Source organism: Ambystoma mexicanum, chromosome 6q, assembly GCF_040938575.1.
Source record: "Ambystoma mexicanum isolate Mex_15411 chromosome 6q, UKY_AmexF1_1, whole genome shotgun sequence".
In the NCBI taxonomy this organism is placed as follows: Eukaryota; Metazoa; Chordata; class Amphibia; order Caudata; family Ambystomatidae; genus Ambystoma; species Ambystoma mexicanum.
In genome coordinates this window covers 393,748,953-393,771,246 of record NC_090937.1, presented here as the reverse complement: position 1 = coordinate 393,771,246, position 22,294 = coordinate 393,748,953, and the positions used below count along the sequence as shown (strand labels likewise).

At 47.6% G+C, this 22,294-nt stretch overlaps 1 protein-coding gene across 2 annotated transcripts in view; it reads right to left on the bottom strand.

Annotated features, from left to right (window-relative positions):
- The window catches only part of MCUB (mitochondrial calcium uniporter dominant negative subunit beta), an 824,863-nt gene that overhangs the window by 458,730 nt on the left and 343,839 nt on the right, over positions 1-22,294 (bottom strand). For both annotated transcript variants that reach the window (XM_069630878.1, XM_069630877.1), the window contains exon 2: positions 12,718-12,793. In XM_069630878.1, coding sequence (XP_069486979.1) covers positions 12,718-12,793 — 76 coding nt within the window. The remainder of the gene's footprint in view (positions 1-12,717; positions 12,794-22,294) is intronic.

The following is a 22,294-nucleotide window of genomic DNA, read 5'->3' as shown; positions in this document are numbered from 1 at the left end:
TAGATATAAATTTAGGTGAGAACCTAGGGTGTGTGCGTAAAACCAGTTTGTCTTTGTGGATAGTAAAGAAAGGATCCTGCACTGACAGAGCCTGAATTTCACTGACCCTTCTTATAGAGGTAATGGCTACTAAGAAGGCCGTTTTATAAGTCAGGTGTTTGAGACTACTTTTATGCAAGGGTTCGAAAGGGGGGCCCATGAGCTTAGCTAGCACCACATTGAGGTCCCATCCTGGCGGTGGGTTCGAAATAGGAGGGTGAAGTCTCTTTACTCCTTCCATGAAGGCTTTAACTACTGGTACTTTCCACCACAATACTTTGTTATGGGATGTGGTGTAAGCCGAGAGGGCTGCCAGGTGTACTTTCAGAGAGTTAAAAACCAAACCTGCGTCCAGCAGGTGGAGCATGTATGTTACAACGTTGGAAGGAGTGCAATCAACTGGGTTGATTTGTTTATTCTGGCACCAAATAACGAATCTCTTCCACTTGTCAAAGTAACAGTGCCTTGTGTTTGGTTTCCTGGATTCTTTTAGGATGTCCATACACCTCTGTGGTAAATTGAGATGCCCAAACTCTATGACCTCAGGAGCCATGCTGCCAGGTTCATTGAGTTGGGTTCCTGGTGCACTGTTTGACCTTGTTGCTGGGACAGTAGGTTGTACCAGGCTGGGAGTTTGATGGGCTCGCACACCGCCATCCTGCGTAGGTGTGGAAACCATGGTTGTCTCGCCCACATGGGAGCAACTAGGATGAGCGTCATCGATTCCTTGTTCATCTTGTACACCACCTTCCTGATGAGAGGAGTTGGTGGAAAAGCGTACGCAAACATCCCTGACCAGTTCATCCACAGGGCGTTCCCTTGGGAGTCTGGCTGGGGGAACCTGGATGCAAATCCTGGGCATTGTTTGTTTTCGCTTGTGGCGAATAGGTCTATAGTGGGGACACCCCACTGAGAGAAGAGATCTTCTACGATATCTCTGTGAAGGACCCATTCGTGTTCTTCTGGGAGGGAGTCTCTGCTTAGGGCATCCGCTAGGGAATTGAGCTCCCCTGGAACATGTTGTGATGACAGGAAGATGTTCCGTCTGAGTGCCCATATCCAGATTTTCTGGGCAAGCTTGGACAGATTTGGCGAACGAGTCCCTCCTTGTTTGTTCAGATAGAACATGGCTGTCGTGCTGTCCGTCCGGATCTGCACCGACAAGTTTAGCAGATGGGGCTCGAACGCCCGAAGCGCTCGGAATACAGCCAGAAGCTCTAGCAGGTTGATGTGGTTCTTGGCTACTGAGTGAGACCAGAGACCCTGAGCTGTGTGGTGAAGATGGTGAGCTCCCCACCCAGTCAGGCATGCATCTGTAGTCACCACTGCCTGTACTTCGGGATCGTAAAAGGGTTTTCCCCTTGCGAGATTCTCTCTTGTCCACCAGTGTAAGCTCTGTACGAGTGTTGGCGAAACGACCACTAGATCGTCCCACTGACCACTTGCCTGAGACCACTGTTTCGCCAACCATTCCTGCATGGGACGCATGCGCAGACGCGCGTGGGGGACCAGGTAAATGCATGACGCCATCATGCCCAGTAACCGCATTGCTTTGCGTACCGTTATTTGTTGACCTGACTGATAATGTGGAATTTGCAGTAGTATATTCCGAATTCTCTCTTCCGAAGGGAAGGTCAACCCTTTTTGAGTATCTAGGATTGCTCTTAGGAACTGTTTTGAGGTGCTTGGCACCAGACTTGACTTTTTCTCGTTGATAGAGAAGCCTAATTCGTGGAGGAGGTCGATAGTCCTCTGAATGTTTGACCTGCAAATTCCTGGGGTTTCCCCCGTTATGAGCCAGTCGTCCAGATAAGGGTACACTGGGATTGCCTCCCTGCGTAGGTGTGCAGCTGCCACCGCCAGTACCTTGGTGAATACCCTTGGTGCTGAAGCTATCCCGAAGGGCAGTACCTTGAATTGGTAGTGGCGACTGTCCACTTTGAAGCGCAAGTATTTTCTGTGCGCTGGGAGCATGGAAATATGAAAATAAGCATCTTTCATATCCAAGGTTGCCATGTAATCCCCCCTTTTTAGGAGGGGGATTACCTCTTGTAGCGTGGTCATACGGAATTTTTGGGGCTTGACATACTTGTTGGCAGGCCGTAAGTCCAATACTGGGCTCATTGTCAAATCTTTCTTTGGCACAAGGAAGTAAGTTGAATAGATACCCTTGTTTACCTGGTGTCCTGGGACGAGTTCTATCGCGTCCTTTTCTAGCAGAATGGCGATCTCCTCGAGAAGGATCTTCTGATGTTCTAAGGAGTGTATTCTTTGTCGTGGAGGGTGGTTCCGGGGACGCTGCAGTAATTCTATACAATATCCTGTGGACACTGTTGACAGCACCCATCTGTCTGAGGTGATCCCTTCCCAAGCCTGGGTGAAGTTGGAAATGCGTCCCCCTACTGGGGTTACGTGAGAAGGGACCCTGAACTGAGCGTCACTGCTTTGGTGGAGGCGTGCCACCTCCCTTGTTGGGGCTGCCTCTGCCTCTTCCACGACCTCTCTTGTTACCCCTGCCGTAACTTTGGGTAGACTGCTGGTTGTTGTTCCATTGTGTACCCTGTCCTTGGGCATAGTTGCCTCTTTGTGAATTTTGGCCGCGTGGGCGACGAAAATTACTGTTCCCCCTCTGGTTAGGGGGTTTGTTGGTAAGCTGGCCAAGGGATTTGAGAGTCTCGTACTCGTCCTTGGCATTTTTAAGTGCGTCTTCGACTGCTTTCCCAAACAATAGATCGGGTTCCACCGGCTTGTCTATTAATGAAGCCTGGGTTTCTGTTTTGAACCCCGACTGCCGTAACCACGCATGTCTTTTGATAACAGTACCTTCTGCTATCAATCTTCCTGCGTTGTCCGCGGCGTCGAAAGTTGCTTTTAATATGCAACCAGACACGGCTCTCCCTTCTGCCGAGATCCGAGCCAACTGGCCCTTTAACGGTTCAGGAGCAGAGGCTATGAGCGCCGCGACCTCTTCCCATTGATGGCAGTTGTAACTAGCCAACAGGGTGGTGGAGTTTGCAATCCTTGCTTGGTAGGCGGACGTTGAGGCTACCTTCCTGCAAAACCCGTACAGTCTTTTGCTCTCCTTGTCGGGAGGAGCTTCTGACGACGATAAGGGTGTCCCAGCCCTCTTCCGAGTGTTGGTAACCACTAGGGAGTCTGGTTTAAGATGTCCTTTTATATAAAGAGGGTCAGACTGGGCTGCCCGAAAAAGTTTTTCGACTCTGGGGTTGACGGCTCTGGTGAGGTTAGGATTCACCAGGGATGGATCTATTCTACGTTGGATGGATTTAAGGATAGGGATGGTCTGAGCGACCGGCCTCCTCTCTCCCACCAACTCTTCTGCGAAGTCCCTTTCCTCTTGTACACCGTGGGTGTCGATGTGAAAATGTTCTGCTGCGCGAGCGAGAACTTCATTAAGGAGGGGCTGGTTATCAACTGGCGAGTCGGTAACTGGGGCTTCGCTCTCTACCGGGGAATCTACTCTGTAAATTTCCTGTTCATCTTCTACCTCCTCCAGGTCCTCATCATCCGCATAGTATTCAGTCCCGGTTTGTTCCTCCATAATTGTAAACTCCTAGTCCCCTTCAGGGAAAGGCTGTCCTTGGTATCTGGGGTGTGGAGTAGAGTATGGAGTAGAGAAAGGCTGCACCTCGAAGGGTTCAGGTCTTTCGAACCGGGCCTTTTTACTTAGGGGGATAGGATCAGAGGAGCCTGAGGGTGTGGCCCCTTGAGGGTCATACGAAAGGAAATGTTCTGGGTTTTTGTCATAAAAATCAGCTAAGGAAGACATCCTTGACATGACCCTGTCTATGTCTTCACTGGACCATTCTTTGGAACAGGGTATGACTTTAGTAGGCAACTTAGAGGACTTATCAAGGGTACCTTTGCTGGATGTTGATGTCCCAGAAGATTTATGTTTGTCTGTCTGCTTAGGGTGGAAGGATGGTCTTACAGGAGTGGAAGGCGATGCTTTCCGCTGTTTCCCCCCCTCCCCGTGCGTGGAAAAATGTTTTCCCTGCCCCTTGGAGGCCCCAGAGACTTTCGACGCCTGGCGTCGAGGGTCTGGAGAGGTATCTTGTTTCGAGCGTGGGGCCTCGCTGGTGTTAACTGCGGCCTCGGTCTCCTGGAGCGCGGCCTGGGGGTGGAAGTTGTCTTCGTCTTCCGACGATCGAACTTCCGTTAATCTAGGGAGCGAGGCACTCTTGGCAAGAGTGGATGATTGCCTTGCGTCATGAGGCGATCTCGATCGAGAGCGCCTAGAGGACACCAAGTCGGACCGTTCTATTTGTGCCTCTTTCCGAGAGGTCGACGTCGTCGAGGTTCGTTTGGACTTAGTGTGCTTAGTGTGTGTAGGGTGTGTAGCGCTTGCGTCGCCGGGGGTCTTCCCCATAGCCGCCCTGCAGGACAACCTTCCGAGGTCGGGGACCTGCGCTCGGCAGTCTTTCGACGCCGTAATGCCCTCGCCGTCCGAAAGTACGGCGTCGCTGCCATCGCTGAAGGCGCCCTCCGCTGCCATGGCCGCCTGCCTGGCGTGGTGGGCCCAACTCTTTGTCGAACGGTCCTTAAGTGTCTTAGGCTTAAACCTACTACACGCTCTGCAGTACGCTTCGGGGTGGTCCCTCGGCAAGCAGAGATTGCACGTGGCGTGCCTGTCGACCCAAGGGTATTTGCGGTTGCACTTGGGCCAGAATTGGAAAGGGGTACCCTCCATACGCACCTTGAGGCAGCGGGCTGGTAAGTGTAGGAAATATATAAGGTGTACCTATATACCAAGAGTAAAGAGTATGTACCACCCCCCACTCTCCCTACTTGCAGGGCCGAGGCCAGCGGCCTACTACGCCCGGGCCGAGGCCAGCGGCCTTCCGAGGCCCAGATCCGTCGTGCAGCAGCCGACGGTCGATGTCTTCTCCAGCCGTCGTCGAGTGTCGAGGGTCGACGTTGGGGTGGGGAAGGATGTCAGTAAATAATTTTAAACTTCTATAATTAGCAAAAGTATGGCTAAGGCCAGGGGACTCCGCAAGATGCTTCCGACCAGTATGGCGGAAAAAAACAATCTGAGGATCCCAGACGCGTGAGGGATCTTGGGTACAGTGGTCGTCACACTAGGGATAGTATTACTGGCACGCCTGTGTCGACGCCCATTTTCGAGTTTCGAAAAACAAACTGTAATACGCCGCAGCTTCCACTAGATGTCGGCCTATGCACAGCATGTGATCTAAGCAGATTCCACAAGCCTCAGAAATATATATATGGCGGTGTGGTCATCTTCGATAGCAGTTCAGTACCAGATTCATAAAGGTAGGATATTATTCAGATGGCACCTGACCCCAGTAAGGATCGAAGATGTACCCCAATATTAGTCCCTTATGCTGGAGAAATTGCGGACAAAATAGTACTTATTGGCACATGTGGTGGCACTGTCCACTGGTGAAGGAGGTATTGGGGTGGGTCAGGAGAATTGATGGCATTGACAGGGTATTGGACCCGCTGTTGGTACTGTTTGGGGTGTAGAGGAGCGGTGAAGACTGCTCGGTGCTGCCCCACATGCAAAGGAATTTGTTATTGGCAGTGTAGGTCTGTGTGACCCTTTATTAGAAGAGGCGCCAGCTGCCTACACACAATGAGTGGCTTCGGAAGGCGCATGAAATATATGATATGGAAGGTTTGGCAGCACTATTACTGGAGACTCACACTCATGTTGTGGATACGATGTGTCTTCCCTTCCTTGAATATCGCTCAGCTCACACTGCTCAAGCACGGGCATGAGATGTCTCCCACAGTACGAGTGATCATGGCCCTTGGGGACATTGGGCTCAGGGAATGGTGAGCCCCTCCCAATGCTATCCGATAACCATCAGATGGGAGGTTCCTCCCCTCCCTCTATTACTTTGTTTCTATATCTTTTTGCTTTCTCGTCCCGTTGCCCTGAGATTGTTGTTTGAATGTCAAGCCTGGGCCCCTTGCTTAAACCGCCTTATGGGGGAGGAGGGAAGAACAAGTTACTTACCAACTGGTAATGTTTTTCAACTGGATGTTCCTCCAACGTATTCCACATCTTTGACTTGTAATGTCCGCATCTGTGCTACATCGGAAATTTTTCGGCGGTGGGCGTCCTGCGTCGATGACGTTGGGTCGATGTTCCTCAAAGGCCTCCATCGAGGGCGACGTTACCTAAATAGGACGCACGGCACCCATAGCCTCAGTTTATATGTTTTCCTCCATAACGTGTGACCTGCTCGTACACAATGGCTGCTTGACTGCACATAGCCATGAGGGAACGCAAGCTGCAATAGCATATGAAATTCTCCAGAAGGGCAGGCCAGGAGGGCGATGTGGAATACGTTGGAGGAACATCCAGTCAAAAAACGTTACCAGTTGGTAAGTAACTTGTTCTTCGAATGGATTGTGTCCTCCAACGTATTCCACATCTTTGACAGACTCCCAAAGCAGTACCAGAAAATGGAGGAGGGAGAAGAATTTAGAATACCCAATCAGATGGCAGAATAAAGGACCACTTTACAAAAGGCCATATCTTGACCATGGAGCGTATCCAGGGAGTAATGTTTGACAAAGGTGTGGATAGAAGCCCATGTAGCTGCATCACAAATATTCCTAATAGGAACTCCCCGCTACAGGGCGGTGGAAGTAGCCACGCCCCTTGTGGAGATCCCGCAACAAACCCTCAGGAGGGTCCTTGCCTGCCAATCTGTAACATTCAGTAATGGTGAGGATAATCCACCTGGACAAGGTTTGTTTGGTTATAGACTGGCCCAATTGGTGTCCAGCATACACCACAAAGAGTTGATCGTCCACTCTGACCCTGGACATCCTAGAAATATAAAAGCTCAGAGCTGTCCTAGGGTCCAACCTATGGAGTCGCTCCTCTTCAAGGAAGTACCACTTTCTGGCTTAAATGAAACTCGGACACTACCTTAGGTAGAAAGGATGGACGTACCCTCAGTACAGCCCTATCCTTGTGGAACACAGTAAAGGGTGGCTAAGATGAAAGTGCCTGAAATTCACTCACTATGCGATCGGATGTAACCGCAACCAAGAAAACAGTCTTGAAAGACAACAGTCTCAAAGGACAAGAGTGCAAAGGATCCAACGGAGCACCCATCAGGAATTTCAAGACCAAATTCAAATCCCATACCGGCACCTGAACCGGGGCTGGCGGGAACACATTAGTGAGCCCTTTAAGAAATTGGGAAATCAAAGGAATCTTAAAATAAGAACATTCTGCAGACGAGCGCTTGAAGATGGACAGCGCCGCCAGGTAACCTTTAATGGCACCTACTTGAAGACCCCTGTGGGCCAAAGAAAGCAAGAAAGACAGAACCATGGGAATGGAACACTGAAAAGGATCGACATTGTGTCCTCTGCACCAGTCGGAAAACCTACGCCAACGGTACAGGGATTTGGTTGACGGTCGCCTGGCCGAAAGCCACACCTCCATCACGTCATCCGGGAAGTCCCAATCCTTATATCTCAACCTTTCAGAAACCAAGCGTGAAGATTAAGATTCTTGACCTTTGTATGGAGAACCCCGACCCCCTCTCACCCGCACGCGCGAGAAGATCCTCTCGGTAGGGAAGATGGCATGGAGGACATATGGACATCTCTAGAAGGTCCGGGTACCACCGTCTCCTGGTCTAATCCGGAGCAATGAGGATCATGTGGGATCTGAACCTCCACGACCTCCTTAGCACATGAGGAATGACGGGCACCGGAGGAAACGCGTACAGAAGTGGGAATGACCAATCCACTACGAATGCGTCCCCTAAGGATCCTGTCGGAGAAAATTCCCTTGAGCAGAATCTCTCGCACTTCCGGGTTTGCACTGGTTGCAAACAGATCCACTTGTGGGGTTCCCCAAAGGGCAAAGATCCCCAGAAGGACTTCCTGAGCCAACTCCCACTCGTGAGAGATCGTGCTCTGCCTACTCAGAGCGTCAGCTGCCACATTCTCCTCTCTCTGCCGAGAGTGAAATTCCTTGCTGGATTGCCCAGAACCAGAGCTGCATTGCATCTCTGCACAACAGGAGTGACCCTACCCCCCTTTTTTGTTGAGGTAATGCATGGCCACTGTGCTGTCTATCATGATCAGGACACTCTTCCCCCGCACAGACGGCAGAAAAGCCTGATGGCTCTCAGCTCCAACAGGTTGATGTGGAGTTTGGACTCCGACGGAGACCAACGACCGCTGGCAGTCAGATCGTCGGCATGAGCCCCCCATCCATTGAGTGAGGCATCCGTCACCCCATCACCTCCGGCCAAGGTTGCCAAAATGGCTCCCCCTTCATCAGATTGCCTTCGCCGGCCCACCACAGAAGATCCTGCGAGACCGAGAGTGGAACCTGAACGGGATCCGACATTGTGCCTGAGAATTAGGACCACTGCATCTTGAGGACCCAATGCAGGGATCTCATCCACAGTCTGGCCTCTGGCACCAGAAAAATGCAGGATGCCATGAGACCGAGCAACCTTAAGAATACGAAAGCCGGAAGACTCTGGGCATGTTGAAAGTGTCCTCCATCTGTACAATGTGATGGGCCCTCACCTTGGGAGACAAACACTTTCCCAAGGACGTGCCCAACACAGCCCCGAGGTACTGGAGCTGTTGAAAAGGTGTCACATGCGACTTCTTGAAATTGAGGGAAAAGCCCAGCTTGTGGAGGGAGCGGCAGGTGAGACTGAGATGATCCAGAGCTTGGTTGGGAACACATGCTCGGATCAGCCAGTCATCCAGGTAGGGATAGACGTGAATCCCCCCTCGTCTGAGATACTCTTCCACCACCACCATTTGCTTGGTGAAGATCCTCGGGCGGAAGTCGATCCAAATGGCAGGACCCGAAACTGAAAGTGCGAGCTGCCAGCCGCAAACCTCTGGTACTTTCTGTGCTTTGGATGAATCAGCACATGAAAGTAAGCATCCTGTAGGTCCAGAGACACCAACCAATCTTGAAGTCGAATGGCCTGAAGGACCCGAGAAAGAGTAACTATCTCGAACTTGTCCGTCCGGAGGAACTTGTTCAACCAACGCAAGTCCAAGATGGGTCTCAGTCCCCTGTCTTTCTTTAGAATCAAAAAATATGGGGGATACAGGCACTAGTTATATGGCACCTTTCTCCAGCAGGGTTAAGATTTCCTGCACAAGGAGCGGATCCGGAAGCTTCAAAGAGACTCCCCGGTGGATTGTCGTGAGCCCCCTTTTGGAAGGGCAGGCAGTAGCCGTGGGCTATTGTCTCCAGAACCCACGCATACGAAGTAATAGCTCGCCATTCTTCGAGATGCTGAGACAGTCTGCCCCCAACCGGCAAACAATGGAACATGGCCTCCTAATTGTTTGGAGCGGCTTTTGCAGCGCCGGAAGGCAAAGAGGCTGCTGCTTGAGTGGCTTTGGCACCTCTATTTCCCCAACCGCCACAGGTACTTCTTTGTTGACCCCTTTGATTGCCAGCTCCTCTCGTCCTACCAAAAGAGGAGTAGTAACGAAAGGAACCTCCCCATCACTGTTGTCCCCTAGGATGAAAAGGCAGAGATTGACGCACTGCAGCCTTGCTGCCAAACAAATGAGAGCCATCAAAGGGCATGTTCAGAAGACGTGCCTGTACATCTGGAGCAAAACCCGACTTCCGCAACCACGCAAACCTGCGTATAATGGTGCTCGCAGCCATGGACCGGCTAACACTGTCGGCCGTGTCCAACCCAGACTGAAGGGATTCACACATGGCATCCTTGCCATCCTGCGTGAGAGCAAGGAACCCATACCCATCTTCCCCCTCGGGAATATGCTCAGCCGCTAGGGAGACGCAATTCTACAGAGTGTGTGAAAATCTTGCCAAGGCACAAGTGGAGTTGGCTGACTTCAGCGCCATACTCCCCGCAGAAAACACCTTGCGTGCCCAACCATCAAAGCACTTGTCGTCCCTATCAGGAGGGATGGTAGGGTCCGCCACCTGCCTCAAGGTGGCGGTAACCGCCTGAACCACCAAACTCTCAGGAGTGGGGTGAGTGGATGGGTAGCATGGGTCGCTGCTGGAAGGGCAGTATTTTTTAGTTAACGACTTGTTAACCGCCAGAAGAGACTCCGGGGTCTGCCAAGCAGCCGCCACCCTTTTTTGCAAAGTCAAATGAAAAGGCAACACTGGGTCAGTGGACGGACCTTGATCCAAAATATCAGTCAAGTCATCCTGAATAAATGCATCCGGAGGACTAGACCAATCAAGATACTCAGTAACCCTAGCCATCAGTCTCCTATAGGAGGACTCAGCATGAGCCCCAGGCGCAGGCCTGCCAAACTCCACCTGAAGAGATGTGTCTAAGCCACTGGCATCAAGTAGTGATTGACGTAAGTCTTCCAACTGACTCTCCCCGGAAAAGACAGGAGCCACATCAGGCTCAACAGGGTCAAATTCCAAATCAGACCTCTCCTCATCCTCATAGATATCATCCAGCGGAAGAAAGAACTCCTACCTAGGGACAAAAGTGGGTCTGGATTCCTTAACAGGCTTCACAGACTTGGATTTAGCTTTCCTTGGAGGATCCTCAGTCCCAGGGACCTCCATTGGCAAATTCCGGCCAAAAGGTCCCAAAGGTGGCGAGGGCTTCGGCGTCGATGTCGACAACAGTGCCGACGGCGCCGACGGCTGGTGTGAAGGCAAAGCATGGACCTCTCTATCCGATGGACATGGAGCCGACTGAGTCGACGCCGACCTCAAGCCCTTACCAGATTTCTGCGGTTTCGCCGGGGACGAAGACCGAGACCTGGATCTAGCACGTCTCTGGCGATCAACCTGAACCTTGTCCGAACGGGACCTCAACGGTTTCCGATGAGTATCATGCGGAGGACCCAGGCCCCGAAGGCGCACGAGCATCGGACCGAGACCGTTCCCTGCTGGCTTTTTCCAAAGGCGTGGACGGAACTGTGCCCTGGGCTTGAAAAATCGCCAGCATCTGCTCCCTGGAGGCCTCCCATTCCTCCGGAGATGAGGACTTAGTGGGATAAGCCACTTTCCTTGCAGTGCCATCATCCGACGGGGACGGGGATGGTGACCGGTGATGCCGCTTCCAGGAGTGCCTAGATGAGGAGGACGAGTGGCGGGACCCACTCTGGGATCGAGATCCCCAGGGCTCCTTCCGACGAGGAGACTCACCCCTCGAATCGTCAGTGGACATCCCTTTCGCAGATTTTCAGGACTTACTGGGTTTAGTACCCCGACCTACCTGTAACTTCCCCTTACGCTCCTGCAAGGCCTTAGCAGTCAGCGACTGGCATTTCGAACAGTCGTCGGTATCATGACTCTCACCCAGACACCACAAACAAATGCGGTGCGGGTCTGTAATCGACATCTTAGACTTACAGTCCCATGCAAGTCTTAAAGCCAGACTGCAGAGTCGGAGGGGTAGATGAAGACATATTCACAATGAATACACGGGGCGTGCCAAGTTCTCGAAGCAAACACGTTTGCGGAAAAAATTGAACTGAGGCTATGGGCGCCGTACGTCCGATTTATAACATCCAATGACGTCGCCCTCGACGGAGGCCTTCGAGGGACATCGACCCGACGCCATTAACGCAGGGCGCCCTCTGGCGAAAAATTTCTGAAGTAGCACAGCTGTGGACATTACATGTCAAAGATGTGGAATACGTTGGAGGACACAATCCATTCGAATAGGAATACTATATCAGGGGGGCAATATCTCATGAAGGCACGGGGAGCATTGCTGTACCATTGAAGCTCAGTGATATGCCTTCCTATCCAAATATTTTGTTTTGGCTCTCAGTTTAGCTAGCTGTTTGATTTAGGTCATGTGATTAGCACCTCGTTAAGCGAATTTGCTTCACTTTATGTTTCATTATACATGGTATGATGAGGACGTACTGTACCCTTTTCTGATGCTATCAATACAAACATATTTTCGAAGAAAAAAAAGAAAATGAATCTCAAAGCTTGGCACAGCCTTTTTCCTAACTAGATAAGGTGGACCTGCATTCCACTGCTGACAGGAAATGAAGAGCCTTGAATGGTGAAAGCAGGGCTCAAGACAATGTGATCACACCTTCAAGTACCAGTCCAATTAATTTCTTAACTTTTCCCCAGAATCTATAATGGGTCTGTAGCTAATTTAGAAGTTACTCATACAGCAATGTATAGAAATCGCTTTGCTGGTAGCAAGCACACTAATTGGATCATCCTCAATCAGTGTGCTCTGTTCAATCAGGTACACACAAAACGCTGACCCTAGATCAAGCGTCACCAAAAGTTGATAAACGAGGGAACAGCTTGGCTTCAAACACTAGGACGTTTCTAATTTGGACAAAGGCGAGGCAATGCTCTATATCCTTGGAGTTTTTGGCAACACTTTCCTTTCTTGATTCATTTACACCAAGAAAGTTGTAGCATCCAGCCAGCTCTGAACGCAAGAAACATTTCAAACATTATTAAATATTCAATTGATGCACAGACGAGAACCCCCTGAACGGTGTGGGTTTTTGAACAACAGCTATGAAACGTCCATCAGCACCAACCAGACGATAAAATATTAAAATCTAATTACTGAACACAGCAGGTGGGGAGGGGAAGGATACAGAAGAACATGCAGGACCTTGCTATAAAATGAAATCAGTTTTTCAAATAATAAACTGGCAATATGTGTGTCTAAACAGAAGGCTTACCATTGGAAGGCACAAGCGTGCTGTAAAAGGCTGTTGCAGAGTGTCTCAAATGTCGGCTTAGTCTCCAACATTTCATCTGGAACCAAGGAAAAACAAAATATTTGAATTAGAGCTCTACTTGAAAATAATGTGTAAGCATCAGGACAATTATGTGAGATGACTTTGTGCAATAGCCTAGTCTTAATTTCCACAGGACTGTCGTACACGTACTGCATATGAAGCGCCCCTTAAATGTTTGTTTTTGTATGCATGTTTTTAAAATTATTTTAAGAGCACATATTTTCAAGAAGAAAAAACATTAGCAGCACTTGTCAGCAACCTTCATGTTCCATGTTCAGCCATTCAGGCAAGTGCTGCGGATCTGAACAATCAATTCAATTAGCTTTCCATTATAAAAGGGCTCCTGATGGATCAAATAGGAAACTCCATGCTGTAAACTATAACGTTAAATGCCTTGCCTTAGCTTTAAAAAACAAAGGGGTTGGCACATAAACCAAATAGGGAGTAATCTGTAGATCCGGTACTTTCTTCATCGTCAATATACAATTCAGTGGGTGATCCGGACTGCTAATGCAGATCATGGGATTGGGGATGCACCAGTAAGTGTAAATGCATGGGCTGACCAAACATGGGGAAATTGGGAATGCTGTAAAGTAGGATGTGGAGGTTTCAAATGAGATCCACTGTGTTTCCCAACTAATGGGTGGATGTCGCCACCATTTGAGTAAAGTACAGTCCTGTGAGCATGGGCAGGACTGTCTGGCTGGTAATGTCCTGTTGTGGCTTCTGCACAGAAGTCATTAGAATAACAAGAAAGTAGAATAGGCCTCATCACTTAAGAAGCCACACATATCACAGGGCCACATAGTGGTTATTCCTGGAAGTTCACATCCAGTTCAGAGCCTCAGAGCAACCCTTATGGGTGTGCAGCTGTTGCATTTTCGTCTCAATATGTGATTCAAGTTATGGTTTTATAGAGCTGCGTTATTTCAGACCTAGCTTGCCCAAGACTGACAGCTCTCAAAGATGCAACCATAAACACGTTTCGCCCACATTGGGGTTTTAAACCGTAGCTGGACGCCCAGGGTTGGCTTCTAGGTGGCGCTATGAAGTGTGGCTTGTTAACTGAAATTGCTTATACTGTTACATGATACGGTACAGGTGTTTTTTTGCATTTTTAAACCCACCATAATAATGATGGTGTTAATATGATAGCAGAGTCTGTCCCACAAAGTATGAGAAATAATAGGATCACGAATGCTAGGTTTTCAGGAGAGCAGGTTATAGCAGGTCAATAAGTTAACGTTCCTACAATCGCACAGAGCCAACAGGAGTGAGAAAAGGTCTAAAAATAATAAAATAAATTAAAAAAAATCACAGGAAGTTTTGTTCTGCATGCGCTTTTCATATCGGAATATATCAGGAAAGCATCTGAAAGACATGTGTCAGCCCTTTCCATGAGCCATGTAGTTTGCTAATTAAACATGTATTGATTAGCAAACAGACCCATTTGATTAGCAATCTTGTACTCATATAGTTAACGTTGCCAGAAGTTATTTGTACCGCATACATGAAATGAGCAACAATACAGCATTTTTGCATACAGCTGAAATAAGATATTAGTGAGAACAGTTAGGACTTGCAAATTCATTAAAATTCAGCTAGACCTGCAGGTCGGGTAACTTAGTTTACCTATTCAACCTAAGAGAAATGCACTCAAACCATAGCAACAGATAACAAATGCGATATCTGTAAAATGGTGCATGTCACTGGAAACCTGCTTTATGGTTGACTCACTGCTGCCACCCAAATGCCAGCTATGCACAATGAAACTTGTATTTGACATTTACTGCAAAAAAGGTAAATGTTAAATAGAATTTTCAAACATCCCTTGCAAATGGTACTCAGGCTTCATAAAATCTACTTGACTATGCGAGTGGCTGAAAAGACTTTGCGAGCCGTGGTTGAGTGTCTGTAAAATGTAAAGGGTTAGCTGCATGAAGGGGCACAAATAGATATGATAATAAAAAGCCTGTGAAAACAGTTTGGCCAGCTGTCTCCTGCAGGTGCTAATATATAATTCAATCATAGTTATAAAGCACATTGAGCTCTGGATGCTTACTACAGTGTATAGTAGTGCAGTAGATCTGTAAAGGTAGCAACTGGATGGAACTATTGATCACTACTTTGCATAAACATCTAGTTAGCTTTGTGTATTCATTATATAAAATGAAAGAAAGTAGGAGACTACGCAGAGTGGATGGCATAGCAAGCAGAGAACTGGGTAAACTGTAATATTGTAGTTTATGTTCATCTCACTTTCAGGGTAGCTGGTATAGAGCAAAAGGCTGATACAATAGAAAGTCAATACGTATGGTATCAGCTCATGGGTCGAGCACCAACTGCACAGATGTATGCAACCAGCAAGTTTACAGAACTATGTTTGCCATCAAAAGCGTTTGATCATGTGATCATGTACATTTTCAAAGGTGTTCACTTGTCAATATGATGCATCTTCATCGACAAAATTCAATATGAGATATAGATACACTAACCTAATCTTTACTGTAATACATGGAGACAATGCAGTGTTTTACAGTGTCAATACTATAAGTATGCATTATGTAACAACTTACATTTTGAGGAATGGAATTGCATGACTGTTTTGAAAAGAAATACAAAAGTTAACACATACTGGTCTTTGCCAGACATGGTATAGTTAGCTTGATAAAGGTATCACTAAGACTATCATCCTGATTACTTTTGGTATGCAATTATTTGAAAAAGAAAAATTCAATTTTTGCCTAGCACCCCCACACAGGCCTTTGACACTTAGGATTGGAGGAGGTTTCACAGGCGCCTGGAGTACGATGTCTAGAGATGGACAGGCATCCTCTCCAAGCCACCAAACCTTCAGGATTGACCAAGCACACTCTCAAGCCCCTCATCCATCCAACATTAGACTGCATAGTAACGTACCATTCTCCAAATCTGCCTTGGGGACGCAACCTAATTACAATAACATTTTAGTACATTGTCCACCAGAACTATTGTCCACCAAACACGACTGGCATGCAAACAGGCAATCACAAATTACTGTTCCCCTGCTGCATCCTTCGCTACCTTTGTAACTTTAGATTCCCATGCTCCCATACTCATATTTTCCCTTTGCCCATTTTATTTCTTCCAGCAGACTAAGGTCCCTGCCGGGGGCACAATGCACCACTCCATGGACAGGTTCTGTCTCTCTGAAACTACTATGGTGGTGATTATGGACATTATAAGAGCATATTTGAATAACCTAAAAATGGGCCTTACACTCTCATTTGCAAGTTGGAGGTGTCACTTCTACTATGGAATGTGGCCTACGTCTCCATCCTCTTTTATTCTGTCTGTGGCCACATTATTCCAAGGAACAGGTTCCAGCCTACCCAGGTACAAACAGGTACTTCAAATTGTGCCTGCACACCATTCAAATGAATTTGTTTAAATAACTTTGTGGTTCTCCGCTCCTATCGGCTTCCATAAGCCAGAGGGGTTAAAATGTGCAAAGAAGTCAAAAATCCCTTCTATCCACAGATGTGAGGCAAGAGGAAGCAGAAAATTGTGGCTAAAGAAAGTTCTCTTCATTGACACCTTGATCACTGAAGGTTGGAGAGCACCAAGAGTTTTGTGTCGGCTGCAAATCGACAGTGATGGCGAGATAGCATGGTTAGAGCCACCATGGATGCAAAACCTGTCCTCACCAATAGAGATGGAGCAGTTTATACTGCGGTAGTGTTAATGAGAAAAGAGAAGGTGTCACGAAGGATGGTGGAAGCTGCATCAATCCCGCAATGAAAGATACTTAATAGAGCCTGCTTAGCAACATTGTGCTTTGGGCATGTGAAGAAGAAGAGAGTCTAAGCAGCAAGCATGCTCAAGACCAGAGAAGGACCCTGCAGGGACTACTGGTACACAAAAAGGTATAGATAGGTTTGGCAGTAACGGTAATAACAGGTGATCATTTGAAAACGCTTTTTTTAACCTCCTCCACATGATTAGCTGATGTTTCATGCAAAATGTAATATTTATGGAAGTTAATATTTTTTTTAATTTACTGTGCATATTTAGTTAACAATTAAACTTTGTTGCATAGAATTGACATATTATAAAAAGAAGGCAATGCAAGTAAAAATATAAGTAAAATACGAAAGCTATAAAAAGAAATACTGCATGCTTTAAATACAGCATGACTGTGGGATACCACCGGAAAATAACCCATATTTTTTTATCTTCAACTAAAAATGTAAGCTAACAATATTATTCAGCTGAACAATAGTGACACCAAAACAATAAATGTTTATCCACAGCTGAAGGGATAAGTTACTGGATTACCTTCACTTGTGTGAAGGAAATGTAGCGCCCAAAGAGCCCCCAAATGCAGACATTTGGATGCCCTATGTCATGGGTATGCAACCTTTGGCTTTTCAAATGTTTTGAACTACATCTACCATCAGCTCTAGCCAGCACAGTGAATGGTGGGGGCTCGTGGGAGTTGCAGTTCAAAACATCTGCCACAGGTTGCCGACCTAAATGTCCAACTTGTGCAAAGAACAGTGGGGTAATCATTATGATCCTGTGCACTTTCAACCCTAGTGTAGCAGAATTGTGCACTGCTGTATTCTATGTGCATTTCCAAAACTGGTGATATATATATACATTTATTTTTAGAAAACCGGATCTGGGGTATTTCTGAAATATTGTATGTAGTATTTCAGAAGTACTGCGTGTGCATGCGATTAATTGAATTTACTGCGGTACTGACATTAAACCCACCAATACCGCCAATCCGATACGGACTACCTAGAACATTGACAATGGAGTCACTTCCTATCTTAACTGTATATACAAGAACAACGTTTGGACTGCAATATATACGCGCAAAGTCTGTTCTGTGTATTGCTAATGTGTATTCACATTTGGGTCCAATGTGATCTTTTTTCCATTTCTGCTGATAATCAGTAACGTGTTATTTGGGTTCAAATGAGAGATACCCCCTCTTAGGGAAGCACTAGGGTGTGGAGACGATAATTGGGATGCACAAAGTGAAAGAGGGTGTCTAGGAAATGGCCACGTATGTAGGAAAGGAGAGTCTGCAATTTCTAAAGAAGGGTGCTTTACAGACTTAACAAGGGTTCATGGCACTGCTTACAGACAGAGAGGACACTGGTGTTAGGCTTGCCACCCCATAGCGACATATGCTCGCTTGAGTCAACCCCTATTAGAGATTAGCTTGTTTGACCTCATTTGACCTTCGTGGAAATTCCAGCCAGTCAGTTACTGGATCCATTTGATGGCACGTGAGATTTTGGTCCTTATCTGCACTACCATGAACCCAATTTCACCTAGAAACGGTTTACTGGTGTTTCATAGTTTCTGATAGTGTGAGGTGATTGGCATTAGCATTAGCCTGTCCCTTGATTATTGGCTTGACAACATTTGCTTCGTTATCTTTTACAATAAAAACAGACTTCTCCACCCATAAACTCACAGGAAAGTTCTCGTGATTCCAGTTGATGGCGCCACTGGGCAAGCGCACAAAATACTAGAGGCCTCACCAAACCCTGTGACAGCTCTTTGCAGCATGATAGGATATGATATGGCATTTATAATGCACCTGTACACAAGTGTTTCTAGGCGCGACAAGACAAAGAGGGGAAACAGAGGGAGGACAAAACAACGATCTTACTAGGCCTTGGTGTCATTCAGATCGCGCAAGGGCAGGGAAGGGGAGAAGTGCTGAGGTGGTGGGGGGGTGGAGAAGTGCAGGTAATAAATAGTGCAGCCAGCGGTGGCACGGTGCAGGTACTCAGAAAGTGAAGCCAGAGGGTGGCTTATAAGTGCAGAGAAAGGGGACTGTAGGGTTGCAGATACATACCACAAGTGCTCAGGGAGCCAAGAGGCAGTACGAGGTGCAACTGGGCAGGCAGGGACCTGGGCCCAAATTCAGAGGGTGGCTAGGTGACCAGTGGTTGGATCAGACCGGTCATCAGCAGGGGAGAGAAAGAGAGAAGGCGGAAGCGCAGAGGAAGATCTTGAGTTGCTTCCGGAACCATAGGTGGTTCTGCTCAGGTTTGAGAGAGGCAGAGAGGCTGTTCCACAGGGAGGCTCCAGCCGAAGAAAGATTTGCCCCAACTCTCTGCTTGGAACAGCCACTGACCCTCAGAGTTGGAGGTGGATGAGCAGAGAGCTCTAGAAGAGAGATGTTTAGGAAGGGAGAGTTGGAGGTAGTGCAGTGCCAGGCCCCAGAAAGCCTTGTGGACATGCACCTTGTGGACAAAGCAGAGGGTCTTGAACTTGATCCTTGCCGCCACTGGGATCCAGTGAAGAGATTTCAGAGCTGGAGAGATACGATCCCGAGGCTGGAGGACAAGAACAAGTCTCACATTCCTGTTCTGGATAAGTTTAGAGGACTGAGAGGAGTGGCAGGAAGATTTAGAAAGAGGCTGTTGCAGTAGTCCAGCCTAGAGAGTACCAGAGCTCTAGAGACAGTGAGCTTATAGGGGAAAGTGAGGAAAGGAAGAATACTTCTGAGGAGGTGCAGCTGATAGTTTGACTTCTTAGAGATGTCAGGAGATAAGGAGAGGCTAGAGTTGAAGATGACACCAAGATTCTTAGCCTCACAGGTAGGAGCAGGAAGAGGGCCCAAAGCGGGCGGCCAGAGAGAGGAAAGGAAGGAGCTGGTGTTCCGATGAGTAGGATCTCTGTCTTACCCTTACTAGCATTAAGGCAGAGATCATTGGTGGCAAACCACTCCTGAACTGCCGACAGACAGTATGGAATAAGAGAGAGAGTAGAGGCGGCCAAGGTGAGCCTGAAAGAGCTAAGTGTCATCCGCATAACACTGAAAGTTGCAGCAGAGGGCAGCGATGCGGTGGGCAAGAGATGCCAGGCATTGGTTGAATAGCCAGGGAGAAAGGTTAGACCCATGGGGAACATTGCAGGTAGAGAGAGAGAGATAGAAGAGGGAAAGGACCCCAGTTGGACCTGAGAGGGTCGATCAGTGAGAAAAGAGGTCAGCCAGGCCAGGGCCTGATCAGTGATAACCAGGTTATCAGGAGGCGATTGAGCAGGATGGCATGGTTGACCATATCAAAAGCAGAGGAAAGATCGAGGAGACTGAGGACAGAAGAAAGGTTAGAATCAAGATTGAAGAGCAGGTCTTCACAGATATTCAGGAGAGCAGTTTCCATGCTTCTGGACGCTCTGAAGCCAGACTTAGGTCATGGGGACAACCAACAGATTCAGTGTGAAGGATAAGCTGGGAGATGGCCAGCTTTTCCAAAAGTTTGCCCAGGAAAGGATTGAAGGAGATCAGGCGATAGTTAGCCAGAGAGGAAGGATCGGCAGAGGGCCTCTTGGGGGGCAGGGGGGATGCACAAGGGAGTGCTTTAGGGGGGAGAGGAAGATTCCAGTGGCAGTGGAGAAGAAATCAGCCAAGTCTGGAGCAAGGGTGTCGATGTAGTCCTTGATGGTTCTGGATTAACAGGGAAGAACCTGTTTTGAGGAGACTTTCATAGATCAGACTTGTCTAGAACCGTTGTCAGTGGTGAACAAGGGGAAGGAAGAGAAGGGAGGAGGTGAGGCGGCCACAGGATCAGTGCAAAAGGAGGTCAGCCAGGAGGGACCGTGTTTTTGTTTTGATGATTTTTCAAAGGGTTCTGTGATCCATTAAATTCAAAAGTATGTATTTCCACAGTCTGAAAAATACTCTATCGGAGAATTACTATTTTGCCCGAGGCATACAATGAATTGTACAATTATAAAGAGCGCCCGATCTGGTACACGGTAGCTTCAACGGGGGAGCTTGGTGCGATGCCCAGTCAGGTGATTCTCATCCAGGCGAAGGCTGAACGTACTGTCCCTGTGCGAGGCACGCACAAGGACAATGTTATCAGCTGACACAGAAACCCCCAGGGGGCCTGTAAATGCCATTTGCCTGTACGCTAGTAGTCCACATAAACTGCGAAAGTAAATAATCGATTAGAGCGGCAGCGTGCGGCCCCTCTCTCTGGCATCGGTACAAGCGTTTGGAAAACTGTTATTTGACACTGCCAAGGAAAGATAGTACAGCCATAGCCGCTGAAAAGCGGGCTCTTAATTCAAAAAGACTTGTTTGCATTGTGAGCACGTCCATTATTCAGGAACCAATAGAACCTTACACGCGAAGGACTTACATAACAACTTTGATTTGGTTTTGTGCTAACCACGCTCCCAAAGGAAGCAATATTGAGGACTATTTCCTTCTAGTCCAGGCAGCTCCAGGATATTAGGCTTTCTAATGAAAAATAAATTCTAAAGTTCAGAATGCACCCCCCCCCGTAACCAGGAGCTATAGATATTGTAAGTAACAGTTGGTGTCTTACTGGAGTGTAAAAGAAAATGATCTATGAATGAAAAACGACTTTATTGCTTCTCTTTCAAAGATGTTTTCACTTAAGCACAAAGTTGCATTCTAAACAAGCTGCCAAAGATTCTACATGTGTCACACCCTGCTAGTGTTCCCTGAATGCTTTGATGATATGATATGATATGGCATTTGTAACGCGCCTATACACAAGTGTTTCAAGTGTTGATAGCCTCCAGCAATACTCAGGGGTTGAAACAGCCAGGACTAACAAAAGAACAGTCTCGTCCAAAATCCAAAATTAGAAAGGGATGAATGTGCACTAGTGCGCATCCCTTTTTCTTATTACTAACAGGAAAGATAATGCCATTAGCGATATAAAACATTTAAAGTGGCCAACTTCCAGAAATGTGACCCCAAAGCCCTCCAATGATTAGCAATTTTGAACAAAGTGTGGGAGCATTGGCCTAGCTACATCTTTCCATTGCCTCCACAAACAATGTCTGATTGCTTAATGAGCTGAAAGCCCTTTGGATTCTGCTAACCACACAACAATGACAAATAAATCTTCTTGAAAAACTACTGGGCACTGACCATGCAGAACCCTTTCAGTGCTCTTATGAGATATGTCCTATAAAATGAGGCATATGTACACACACACACACACCCATCAAAATGTGCACGCGCCACTAGCCTTTGGCTAATGAGAATTGACTCTTGGCAAGTAGTTAATGCTGCGCTATGTGTAGGGACGAGTGAATTCTCCACACATATATATATATATACACACACACACATACACAGAGGACTACAGGACTTCTGCCAGCTGATCTGGCAGAAATCCGCCCTACCTGTGATATGATATGGTGTGGCATTTATAACGCGCCTGTACACAAGTGTTTCACTGTGCAGTGATGGAATCAGGACTGAGGTGGATAGCCCCTCTTTTATGGGAGGGTGGGGGTGATAGGGCATAAAAAGCAGCCTCCCAGCAGGAAATAAAAAGTCAGTCATCTGGATCGACCGCACAGTACCATTAGCAAAAACTGTTCTCTAAATTTGTATCTTAAAAGCACAATTATGACATAAAAACCGTTAACCGTCTATTGAAGCTGGAAAGTGTGACTTACCACTTGCTCCCAGCAATGGCAGATTGAAACAGATTTGGATGGGAAAACTCAAGGCTGA